General features: G+C 36.7%; 1 protein-coding gene across 1 annotated transcript; it reads right to left on the bottom strand.

Annotated features, from left to right (window-relative positions):
• Window positions 1-4623: 4623 nt before the first annotated feature.
• LOC134792283 (epidermal growth factor-like protein) lies at window positions 4624-11214 on the bottom strand. Its single transcript, XM_063763552.1, has 3 exons — window positions 11207-11214; window positions 6813-6903; window positions 4624-5385 (listed from the first exon to the last, which is right to left on the bottom strand). The coding sequence occupies exons 1-3, from the start codon at window positions 11212-11214 to the stop codon at window positions 4624-4626; spliced, it is 861 nt and encodes a 286-aa protein (XP_063619622.1).
• Between the last annotated feature and the right edge of the window lie 2687 nt (window positions 11215-13901).

The raw sequence follows: 13901 nt of genomic DNA, 5'->3' as shown, positions 1-13901 counted from the left end.
GTCGCCACCTAGCGGCCATACCTCTGTCCTGAATGTCCTGATCTTAACAGACGCGTTTTGTTAGAGAGTGAGTCTTCTGTACCTAGTACTATTATTTATTCTGTGGCACTGCACAGTGCTTAGATTAGACATACGAGTGGTTAATGTCAAATATCTATGAAAATGTGACTCTCAGCTCACTTTGTGATATTCAAAGTTGGCGCAAAGTTAGATTAGACGGACTATCAGATAATTGAGGAATTTCAGGACGCCAAGGCCGATCGAATGGGGACAGAGAACAATCGTGCATAAAAATGAGCTGTGACTGCAAAATGTGACGTTCTCAGCGAAAAGGTACCACGTTTCCGTTAAAATGTCAATAAAGACGATTTCTAATTGTTTCCTTATGGGTGATACCGCTATATTGACAAGAGATCTTAAGTATCCTTTTGCTTGGGAACGGCAAAAGAATCAATCGGAAATGTTTTCCTGTTTAGTCAACCGGGACGACGGGGATACATATTTAAATTGATATTACGGAATACAATAAGATCCCATAATGTATGTATGCGCCATAAGCAAATACTGTCTTGAGTAGGTAATAAATTACCCATAAGATAGATATATGAAGAAAATTATTTTTATGAAATTATGACGTTTAAATAACACTTGCACGTCTGTGCTACAAAAATCGCTGCAGAGTTATCTTGGTCTGACTGGTATTGGTATATTGGTAGTGATGATCCACTTTAAATCGGCATAAATATCAATATACCTACCACAGTATAATTTAAATTAAATTTCGGTTTTTTTAAGCAAAGTAGTTAGACACATTTTACGGAACTTAATTTACTTATTTGTTCGCAGAAATCGCGAAGCGTCTGGTTGACGTAACTGGTGACCGAAGAGCTGGCGGCTACCTCGCACAACGTATCAGCATTGCGATACAGCGAGGAAATGCCGCCAGCATCCTTGGTACAATGCCTCAAGGGCCTATTTTAGATTTAAGCTAGTTATTAATTTCGTTTAGTAGTACCACTGTATATATTTTTGTATGTAAATAAATGTTTTTATGGATTTACTTAATACAAATAAACTTCAGCATAATAGCTTTACTTTAAGCCTTAAATCCCTACAAATGTTTTTATCGAGATAATTGTGAGAAGAATAATAAAACAAGTTATTAAAAAATGTAATAATAAAGCCCGTCACAAACGGAGCGATAATATATCGGCAGATACCGTAAGATACGGCATCGTACTATATCTTTTACGTACCATTTGATAGAGTCTACACACGAAGCTGTAATATATATACTTATTGGTATCTTACGATATCTTATCGCTCGGTATATTACGATATATTTTGGTATATTTCGTCTCTCATAATGTAGGTGCTAGACAGAGAGCGGTATATATTTTGGTAACGTTGGCGTGTGTGGTGCTTAGCGACACTCTAAGAGACATATATAGTTAGTTAAACCAAATTTGTCAGTATTTACTCAACAACAAAACAACAACAAAAAAACTATATTCATCATTTTCTTTTGGGTGCTAGTACTAGTCTAAGACAAAGATACCTAGTATGATTCTCTCTGTCTATGTTTGAAATGAGACAGCAGTCCTTTGACAAACTATATCTGTCGGTATCTTACGGTATAGACCGACAAGAAACTGTAGAAATTAAAAAGTGGCAACATCGTAGTGTCGTCCCATTTTCTTAGATTGATTTGAAACGGACGACACAGTTGCCACGGACGACACAGTTGCCACTTTTTAATTTCTACATTTTCTTGTCGGTCTATATCTGCCGATATAATGATTATCGCTCCGTCTGTGAGGGGCTTAAGAAACTAAAATCCTGCTGTAATATTCTGAGCAATGTTATATTTGTCACAAATATTTGTTATGAAATAATTGTTAATGGATAACAAATATTATTGTAAATTAGAGAATTATTTGATTTCTGATTTATTTATACATTCTATTTTGCAGTCTCAAATTTTATGATTGAAATTTATAGTCGTGAAAGCTATTTGTTATTATTGATATTAATTATTGAAATGAAAACTTCTTTAGCGGCGCTGTGTACTTTTTGTGATGGGGAAAAAATGTTAAACTCGCGACAGGTCACGTGACCGTAAGATTCGTAAGACGTAAGACGGACACGTGACCTGATCGAAAAACTGTTACAATCATGGTCTTCTATTCCCAGAGTGACACAGGCCTACGTCACAATAACATGGCCGCTATATATAGCGCTATCGCATATTATCATATAGCGCTGTCGCATGATGACGTAGGCTTGTGTCAGTTAGGTGACCTAGAAAAGACGGGAATAGAGTACCAGGCGGAGTATATTATTATACCATGGTTACAATGTCATTGAGTTTTCACTTCTGCCCGCACTCCCGGAGTGCAACCCGTTGTTTTTTTTTAGATAGGTAGGTATTTAGACTTGCTTGTAAATCCCTACTCATATTATAAATGCGAAAGTAACTCTGTCTTTCTGTATGTTACCTCTTCACGCTTAACACCAGAAAGGAAGATCCGCGATTGCTTTTTCATACAAACGTAGTCCTCATTTTCCTCATTGTATATTAACATTATTGAAAATATATTGACACAATTTGTTGTAAGTAAGTATATCAACCATAGAAGCGCTGGTGGCCTAGCGGTAAGAGCGTGCGACTTGCAATCCGGAGGTCGCGGGTTCAAACCCCGGCTCGTACCAATGAGTTTTTCGGAACTTATGTACGAAATATCATTTGAATTTACCAGTCGCTTTTCGGTGAAGGAAAACATCGTGAGGAAACCGGACTAATCCCAATAAGGCCTAGTTTCCCCTTTGGGTTGGAAGGTCAGATGGCAGTCGCTTTCGTAAAAACTAGTGCCTACGTCAAATCATGGGATTAGTTGTCAAGCGGACCCCAGGCTCTCATGAGCCGTGGCGAAATGCCGGGATAACGCGAGGAAGAAAAGAAAGTATATCAACCATAGCTATAGTTAGACCAAGAAAAGTCTGCAGCGATTTTGATAGCACACGCAGTGCAAATGTCATTTTAAACGTCAAACTTCTATGAAATTATGACGTATAAATAACACTTCTCCTACGTTTGTTTTATTTTTATTTTTTAATTATTATAAGAGTTAGGAGCATTTAAAAATTTGTATGAAATCTGTTTTTCGCACCCAATTTTTACAATAATCTAAAAAAGTCAAACGTAGGGGCATAGCTATGGTCAATATACATCAAATTATGTAAGAGAGGAAAATGGAGACTACGTTTGTATGGAGTAAGTTCCCTTTCCTCTTACAACAGTGAATTTCTATGAATGCATACATTAAAATTAAGTACCTAAATTAAGTAAGTATAGTATCATAGTATGTAGTCTCGACTTGTGTCTATTCTCATATCCACTATTTACAATCCTGCACCAAACTAACTGTCTCTGTTTAGCCCAATGGTTGACTGGTAGAGAATGCCTCAAGGCGTCAAGTCCGTCATTTGTACTCTTTTTGTGTAAATTTGTGTAATAAAGTATAAATAAATAAATAAAATCAATAGGGAAGCGATCTCAAGCCCAGAACATCCCGAGCAAAGGTTATCGCTGTTATCAATGCGGCAGGACGTTAGTATCACAATTGCAAAAAGGGCTTTATAATTAAATAACCAATAGTGAACTTTATCTCGTTGTTATAAGGCTTAGAATTGGTTAACAAAGGGCCAGGAAGCTTAAAGACGTATTCTGGTTGCGTGATAAAAGCTTATTTACAATGGAATTATACGTATAATTTGTATTTAGTTTTTGACGTTAAAACTTGGCATTATAAAATAGGGTCTGATAGACACTTAATGGCGGACAACTGATATTAAAAATAAAATAAATAAAGACAATTTTACACTGGAAGACCGTGTCAGACTCTAAGGGTTCATCCACATATTACGTCACAGCACCAGGGGGAGAGGGGGGTCTAAGTACGAGTAAGCTAAGTGTTACAGTGCGTATTAAATATATATCTATTTCCTGTGAAATAGTGTGACAATGGGGGGGGGGAGTCTAAAAATTTAAATGTTGTGTGATGTAATTATTAATGATCCCTAAGCTCCACAGAACAAATAGGTACTTATGTATTCCGTGGTAAGCTCAAGTAAGTAGCTCAAGTAGCGCAAGGTAGCTCAAAAGCCAAACCCCTAAGCCCTGACTTTGCTATCCTTGGTTTAAAAACAATGGCTTGGCTTTTATTATTTATTCAATTTTTATTTGACTTAGGTATTAGTAAGAAAGGGATAAAACATTAACTAACTAAACACTTGAGGCCTATATTGTTTTATGAATACTTCAAGGACCAGTACGGTTACCATCAGATTGTCACTGACATAAACGCCGTCGAGAACGTAATTTACTTTCTATACATCCCGTTTGCACTAATATGCGAGTGCGAGCGAGATGTATAGAAAGTAAATTACGTTCTCGACGGCGTTTATGTCAGTGACAAACTGATGGTAACCGTACAGTTCGCCGGACGGTATCAGCCTGTCAGTTGTTCGGAACTGTCACCCTTTGCGTTTAACTGACAGGCTGACATCGTCCGACAAACTGGTAATCTGTGGGCCCCTTAAGACTTCGCTCGGTCAATAAATTTAAAGAAATGTATGTATAAGTACTAACCTTGTTGTCATCAAGCAAGTCCCATCAGATCTGCACTCTCCGCACCCATATTGTCTATCTTGACACAATCTACCATTCTTCTTTACAAGTGTTTTGTCACACTCGCACACATTCGGTTCTACACAGCGTCCGTTAACACAGGGAGGTTCGCACACTGGTTCACATTTACCTCTATTAAGTTTATATCCATGATCACACACACTGTCAAGTGTAGATTTAAAAGCACAGTTAGAGTCCAACTGATCTGTACAGTTAACCGCACAATGTGTTGCGTTAAAAGCTATAAAACCATTTTTACATACACAAGTGTTATTCACTGAGCAAAATCCATTCACACATAAATGATCGCATGTAGGCGTTAGGCATTTGTCTTTATGGCGGTATAAAGGCGCTTCGCACTTGCGAACACAGTTTAAAGAAGAGTCAATTTCAAATCCTTCTGCACAGTTTACCGCGCAATGTGTTGCGTTGTAAGAAGAATAATTTTCATTACACACACAAGTATTATTCACAGAGCAGAAGCCATTTACACAGACATGATCGCATGTGGGTAGTAGGCATTTGTTTCTAGTATTAGGGTCGAGGTAGCGAAGCGCTGCGCACTGGCATACGTCGGGATCTACACAGGTGCCGTTGGCGCAGCCGGTGCTGCAGACCGGTGCGCAGGAGTCGGTGCCGCTGGTGTAGACGTAGCCTTTACAGCACATCAGCTGGTTGGTTACTATGGTGTATTTCTGAAAAGGGGAGATGTTTTAGGAAATACATATTTGGATTTAAAAACCTAAGAACATGAAAGACTGTTATTATTTCGAAAATTAGGAAAAACGTTGGTGTGTTCTGAAGCCACCAATAGTTAACACTATCAAGACAAACAACACTATCAAGAACAAAACAACCAAAAAAATGATTGTAGGTTCTCTAGTAGTACAGTGAAGATGGTGTAAGTTAAGTACATACAAGTTGCATATTTTGTAAAATTGTAAATGAGACTGAAAAAAATTAAAGAGATATTAAAGAGTATTTAATAAAATTTACAGTATTTGTAAAGTGGTAAGTGGTAACGCCGGCACGCAGAGCTAAATTAACTCTAGTTTTGAATACAACTTTACGGCCCCGAATTTCCCGATATTTTTACTTTTCGCAAATAATATATTTTTTATTATTAAAGATTTTATACGGCGGGACACCTTCCGGCCGGAAAAATCTCAACAACGGGACGGGAGTCGTGGAAATCAAGGGAAGAGGCCTTTGCCCAGCAGTGGGATACTATAACGGGCTATTAAAAATAAGATTTTTTGGTTTAGAAGTACAACATCAGCACAAGCTCCTTCCCACTTTAACCCGAGGAAGCGGAAGGGTGTACGCCGCGCCATGTACTTACTGAGAGTTCCTAACTGTGTCGCTGAACTTCAAACTCGGGTAAATCCATTCGACCCTCGCAGCAAGTATCTACCCTATTACCATTTCTTAATACCAAAATCGCATAATCTGACAGATGGATTTACCCGAGTTTGAAGTTAAGCGACTCAACTAATCCTCGGAGCTCGTGTAGATAGCGTATTTGTTCGACTTTATGTAATTTAAAGGGGAATTCGCCAGTAACTGGCCACTGTTATTAATTGGCCACCCTAAACTAAAAATGAATTCTATTCACCTATAAATAGAATTCATTAACAAGCTTTTATTAGGTCGACCTGTATGTAACTATGTAATGGAATCTAAGGTAACTAATTTAACCATCTTCCAAGGATCGTAGCGTCATGAAAATTGGCAGCTGTATGTAGTTCTGATGACAATACAATAATATGGTACTGTCGAACTGATCTGATGATGGAGACAGGAGGTGGCCATAGGAACTCTGTGATGAAACAACGCAACCTAATTGTGTTAGGGGTTTTTAGAATTGTCTCGATGATTATTAGTTATCTGTCGTAAGAAAAGTACAGTCAGCGATAAAAGCTTGTACCAAAAATGAAATTTTTGCCAAAAACTTATTTTAGTATAAGGCGGCTAGTTATTGAAGGCTGGCCAGTTATTTAAACCTTATACTAAAATGAATTCTGTTTATAGGTGAATAGAATTCATTTTTAGTTTAGGGTGGCCAATTAATAACAGTGGCCAGTTACTGGCCAATTACCCTACTACTTATTTGTGTTTGTACCTGTTTGCGCGTCTGTTTGACGGTGCATTTCCTGGTGCCGCACCATTTTCCCGTCGGCACCAGTATCGTCTTTGGTCTCGTCTTCGTCACACTGCAATTAAAAAAACATTACAGTGATACAGATAAAAAGAAATTTATCATGAAGACTGACAGATTAGGACGTTAACTCGTTGTACAAGTAATTTTTATCTCTTTCTGTACAAACAGCAACTGTCCTAATTGTACATCGGTGGACCTTATTACAAAATGCATAAGGTCCACCGATGTACAGTTAACAGCGTGGGCGATGGTACCACATGAACTTAATTGTAAGCAAAATGAACGAGGACTTTTGTTTTTTGCTACGTCGATGGCAAATTGGCATAAATTCGCCTCATAATAAGTGGCACAAGCGCGTTGGCAAGCCTTTATAAACGTGTTCATTTTACTTGAAGACCTGTGTGACATCCATGCGGCTGAACGTCGTCAGATCGCACAGGATGGGAACGAGTGGCGAAATATATTTAGTGTCGGAGGCCTCGGAGGCCAAGATCCACTCAGGGTCGCTGAGCCAGCGAAGTCAGTAAGTAAATAAGTTTTACTTGAAGAACCCCATACTATAGTCCCTGAGAATATCCTAGCAGGGAGTTCAACGGATTTCGCCGAAACGTTCGCGGAAAGAAATTCCTCTAAAACCGCACGTTGCGCAAACATTTGCGTTCCAGGGTGTGATGAATTGAATGCTTGTTTCTAAGGCAATTACATTTTATATTTTAACACAATTAAGGCCCTTTATATTCTCCTGTATCACAGGATGTGCTAAATCCGTGGACTTCCGTCGCGGGTCGTCGTACAAGCTCACAACGCGTACGCATTTAAATATATGTATACTTATTATCATATATGCTTAAATGCATATCGAAGAATCACCATTGTAAGGCTAATGCATGTTTAATGAGCTTCAGGGTTCCGTATCTAAAATGGTAACATAACTCTTTTACTAATGCCCTACTATAGTTACCTTTTAAAGTTGTTTGAAAACAATAATCAGAATAAACTGGAATAAATTACATATACTAAGAAAAAGTGACCAAGGCCTCTAGTGCCCCAGGCTGATGGAATCGAACCAGCGTCCTCTGCTATCGCGGCAGGTGCGCGGTAGGTGGTTTTTAGGGTTCCGTACCCAAAGGGTAAAACGGGACCCTATTACTAAGACTTCGCTGTCCGTCCGTCCGTCCGTCCGTCCGTCCGTCCGTCCGTCTGTCACCAGGCTGTATCTCACGAACCGTGATAGCTAGACAGTTGAAATTTTCACAGATGATGTATTTCTGTTGCCGCTATAACAACAAATACTAAAAACAGAATAAAATAAAGATTTAAATGGGGCTCCCATACAACAAACGTGATTTTTAGGGTTCCGTACCCAAAGGGTAAAACGGGACCCTATTACTAAGACTTCGCTGTCCGTCCGTCCGTCCGTCCGTCCGTCCGTCCGTCCGTCCGTCCGTCCGTCCGTCCGTCTGTCACCAGGCTGTATCTCACGAACCGTGATAGCTAGACAGTTGAAATTTTCACAGATGATGTATTTCTGTTGCCGCTATAACAACAAATACTAAAAACAGAATAAAATAAAGATTTAAATGGGGCTCCCATACAACAAACGTGATTTTTGACCAAAGTTAAGCAACGTCGGGAGTGGTCAGTATTTGGATGGGTGACCGTTTTTTTTTTTGCTTTTTTTTTGTTTTTTTTTTTGCATTATGGTACGGAACCCTTCGTGCGCGAGTCCGACTCGCACTTGCCCGGTTTTTGACCAAAGTTAAGTAACGTCGGGAGTGGTCAGTATTTGGATGGGTGACCGTTTTTTTTTTTGCTTTTTTTTTTTTTTTTTTTTTTGCATTATGGTACGGAACCCTTCGTGCGCGAGTCCGACTCGCACTTGCCCGGTTTTTCTTAGTATACTTATGTCATTTATTCCAGTTTATAATTTATATAGTAGTGTTTCTACTTGATAAAAACAAATTAAAATGTTTTTCTGAAATAATTTAATTTGTTAAAATACTTTAATAATCAGAATCTCTGAAATTAAATGAGCTACCCGTTTTGAACTTATTTTAATATTAAGTCTCATGGGTGTTTTAAAGCACTTAACAATTGCCCGGTGATAACAAAACTTAAAATTAAATAGTAGATTAGTACCTAATATGCTACAGTTTACAATTTTTTGAGAAAGTTTCTCTTTACGGTGCAGAGTTTATACATACTTTAAAATCTGTTCTTGACCTGTTCTTGTATATATATTTGAAATGAATCGCACTCTACACGACCATAATAAAATCTAATTAAGATCAGATTTTTAAAGTTTAAATCCTGTTCTTTCTGTAATAATTTGGAAACATGTGACCCACGGAACCCTCGATGCGAGAGTCTCAATCACTTTTGTTTTTTTACATCTACGTGCATATCCTGGCGACGTCACATGTGACGACCACCTCATTGCTTAAGTAGGTACCTATTGAGGTGACGTTCGGATGTCAATGTAAAGGGGCCCACTGATTAACAGTCCGCCGGACGGTATCGGCCTGTCAGTTGTTCGGAACTGTCAAAATTTTGTTCTAACTGACAGGCCGATACCGTCCGGCGGACTGTTAATCAGTGGGCCCCTTAACTGTTACATTATTGTTGCGGCGTCATTGATGCCGACGCTGGAGGTATATGCAATTTTCTTGATAAAATTAATGACGTTCGCCGCCGCTTTTCTATCGCGATTTCCGTCACTCGAAAAAAGATTATTTTATCAAGGAAATTGATGGATACAGCGGCGGCAACAACGATGCCGCGGCAGTTGGCATACAAAAGAAAGCTCAGTTTACAAACATTTCCCATATTCATACGCAGAAAATAGCCAACTAAAGCAGTCAAACTTACGTTAAACCATAGATAGTATTTTTACAGAAAAAAATACATTCATGATGTCTACACTTTCATAGGCGACGTACCTATCTAGTGACGTCACTAAATATTATGATGAATCCACCTCTTAATATTAGTGCTTATTAAAAATTATAGAAAGTGCACAATTTTTTATCTTGCTTTTTTGTGTATTTTTATAAAATCAAGCAATTTAATTGATTCGTTTATGCATAGTAAATTAGCTAATACTCACGTATGTTTTGACACACATACACCCTTCTGCGAAGCTTTTAAGCCATCCACAAGTCCAACTTCCAAACCAACCAAAAATAAACAAAACACACACCACAATTTCATTTTGGAACACTACACACTATTTCGAACGCATTAAAATTTCGAATCCTATCCGAACTCTAACGTTCAAAATTTATCACTGGCACGTTTAAATTTCGAATTCTAAAGTTTGAAATTTGAAAACTTTTAATGAAATGCCCGATTGACACCCTCTAGTTGTCACGACTGATTCAAAATGGTGTGTCCACTATCTCTTAATGATATTGAAATGCACAAGTAGGCCTCATTAGTATTACGAGCACGCGATTATAGTTCCTGTTCGTATAAGCTTAAAGTCTTAAATTAGGTATTTGAGTGCGCGTGATTTGTTTTATATATGTAATTAGGATGGGTATTGAACAATTCAGCTTTTACATTATCAAACTACACAACGGGACTTAATCGCATATTCAAGTTTTAAGATTAAGTCCCGTTGTGTAGTTTGATAATGTTTAATAATCGTGAAAGTTTAAATCAGTGTAATTCAGCGTTTCTACCAAATTAGATGTCATTAATTTTAATTACCACAATTTAATTATGCATAAAACTGCTATTATTTTTAGAGAATAGTGGACCACTTATAAGGCGTGTTATTTTCGAGTGTCATTGATTTTCGATAAATATTAGGTTTTTGATACATACACTGTAAGTAAGAAAAAGACTGTTTTTCAAGCCAGACAATGTTAAGTATGGTAGGCAATGTATAAGTATAGAACAAGGTTAGGGTATCAAATAATATGTACAAAGTTTTTTGATAGAAAACGCAGACCAACCACATATACAATTAAATCGAAAATTAACTAATGTAGGCATGTTTATTTATTTATTTCAATTTAAAATTTGCTAGGCCTATAAGTAAGCTTTATGGCTTTTGATATTAAATGATCAAATAAATCTACTTGCTGACCAAATTAGTAAATATTTTTTTAAATAATTAAATATAAGGTTATAATAAAAATAAATGCTTATGTCCACTGTAAGTACATTTCTTAAAACATTCGTCTACTAATCATTGAGGCGATTTTAACGAGCCTAAATTAAATTGAGCATTGTTTTATCACGTGATTACGTGACAAACCACCACCTATCAGTTCAGTCAGTAGACAAACCCCCCTTTAAGCAACTAGGTCATATAACATCTTTAAGTGAAAAAGATACTAACTTCTTACCTCATCATGTTGTCATCTATAACAATCGAACCATATCCAAAGTACGAGTCGTGTCTGATGCATCTTGTATAAACGAGAATGGGATTTCGCTAAACTACTGTGTACGCATTAGAAAAGATAATACGGCAACGTCGGCCAGTTAAGTTAAAGCTAATCAAAACTAGCAAGTACTGAATGAATTACAGAAATGATAAAAGCTCATTTATCTTCATAATTCAATTATATCACAGCTGACTTAATATAACCACCGTTATAATATTTATACACACAGTAATCAATCAAGCTATCTAATTGCGTTTGACAACAACTGTCTCACAAACCATTAAGGGCTATTCTTGGTTGTTTCATTCACTTTTGCTGACTTGTTTTATGTCAGTTGGACGGCCCTTTGTTAGTTTTATCATGTTTTATCTACAGTTTACATATTTGATATTATTGTTATGTTAACACTTCATGAGTTAATATATGAAGTTGGTTAGATGTGTTGAGCGCCTGGAGTTTTTTCATAGCAAAGTTTTGAAAAGGGCCTACCACTAAGAGATTGTTAAGAAGTTGAGTGGTGATTTTCTTGTAGAAAGTAGCTAAGTTTGAGCACTAGTCAGTAATCTAGTATAAGTAGGTACTTTCTCGTTACCTAAGCATTTGAAAATTAGGAGATATAACCGGAGTTGACAACTGGCTGCCCTAGGATTCTTTTATAGAATAAGTAATCAACTAATGATTATCTTGGTTTTTACTTACATTAGTTATAGATATAATGAATGATGATTTATAATGAATTACGGCGCAACTAAACTAATGAATGGTCCTGGATAATTCGATGAGTAAAACATATTTATGCAATTAACTCATACTTAATGACTTGCACTACCTGTAAGTAATATTTAATCTCTCAACTGGTAAATCGCTTTAATTGAGATAAAGAGATACTTTCGCCTGTCATGCATAAAAGATAGTTCATTGGTATAAGTTTAGTGAATCAAGCTCTAGACTCACTTCTTGTATTTTTAGAGTACCGTAGACCGGGGTGACTTTGGAAAATTTGGGGTTACTTTGATAGATTTAAAACGGCCATAGAATTACCATTATTCATTATTTACTGAAAATGTTCCTGTAACTAGTTAGATTACTATATATTCATATTCACCTACTGTAAAAAATCTCGCATAAATATATATTATGGCTTAAAAACTAGAATTTTAAAGTCGCCCCTGCATTTGAAAGTCACCCCGGTCAATGGTACTTAGTTGCATTTCCCTCATAGTTGCAATGACTGGTTTATCTTCCGGTAAGGTCAGGTATTTAAGGGCAGACTTTACCTGAATATAAACCAGTCTTTACGCATGGGATTGACGTTTGAGGTAAAATATAGCATAATATGAAAACACAAGATGAGTAATTAATATTTATTACATTGAATTATTGCGTTATAAATATCCCTTTAAAGTGGACGTGTCCGTTCATTGTGTGCACACAATCCTTTTCATATTCATAGACATGAACGGACACGTCCACTTTAAAGGGATATTTATAACGCAATAATTCAATGTAATAAATATTAATTACTCATCTTGTGTTTTCATATTATGCTATATTTTACCTCAAACGTCAATCCCATGCGTAAAGACTGGTTTATATTCAGGTAAAGTCTGCCCTTAAATACCTGACCTTACCGGAAGATAAACCAGTCATTGCAACTATGAGGGAAATGCAACTAAGTACCATTGACCGGGGTGACTTTCAAATGCAGGGGCGACTTTAAAATTCTAGTTTTTAAGCCATAATATATATTTATGCGAGATTTTTTACAGTAGGTGAATATGAATATATAGTAATCTAACTAGTTACAGGAACATTTTCAGTAAATAATGAATAATGGTAATTCTATGGCCGTTTTAAATCTATCAAAGTAACCCCAAATTTTCCAAAGTCACCCCGGTCTACGGTACTCTAAAAATACAAGAAGTGAGTCTAGAGCTTGATTCACTAAACTTATACCAATGAACTATCTTTTATGCATGACAGGCGAAAGTATCTCTTTATCTCAATTAAAGCGATTTACCAGTTGAGAGATTAAATATTACTTACAGGTAGTGCAAGTCATTAAGTATGAGTTAATTGCATAAATATGTTTTACTCATCGAATTATCCAGGACCATTCATTAGTTTAGTTGCGCCGTAATTCATTATAAATCATCATTCATTATATCTATAACTAATGTAAGTAAAAACCAAGATAATCATTAGTTGATTACTTATTCTATAAAAGAATCCTAGGGCAGCCAGTTGTCAACTCCGGTTATATCTCCTAATTTTCAAATGCTTAGGTAACGAGAAAGTACCTACTTATACTAGATTACTGACTAGTGCTCAAACTTAGCTACTTTCTACAAGAAAATCACCACTCAACTTCTTAACAATCTCTTAGTGGTAGGCCCTTTTCAAAACTTTGCTATGAAAAAACTCCAGGCGCTCAACACATCTAACCAACTTCATATATTAACTCATGAAGTGTTAACATAACAATAATATCAAATATGTAAACTGTAGATAAAACATGATAAAACTAACAAAGGGCCGTCCAACTGACATAAAACAAGTCAGCAAAAGTGAATGAAACAACCAAGAATAGCCCTTAATGGTTTGTGAGACAGTTGTTGTCAAACGCAATTAGATAGCTTGATTGATTACTGTG

This window comes from Cydia splendana, chromosome 7 (genome assembly GCF_910591565.1).
Source record: "Cydia splendana chromosome 7, ilCydSple1.2, whole genome shotgun sequence".
NCBI classification, from domain to species: Eukaryota; Metazoa; Arthropoda; class Insecta; order Lepidoptera; family Tortricidae; genus Cydia; species Cydia splendana.
Note: the sequence above shows the minus strand (reverse complement) of the source record. Positions and strands in the feature narration are given on the sequence as shown.

Bases quoted from the DNA above. Each gene is read 5' to 3' on its own strand.
- LOC134792283 (XM_063763552.1), bottom strand. The intron at 5,386-6,812 runs GTACAAACACAA...TCCCCTTTTCAG, and splicing joins TCAAACAGACGCGCAAACAG to AAATACACCATAGTAACCAA.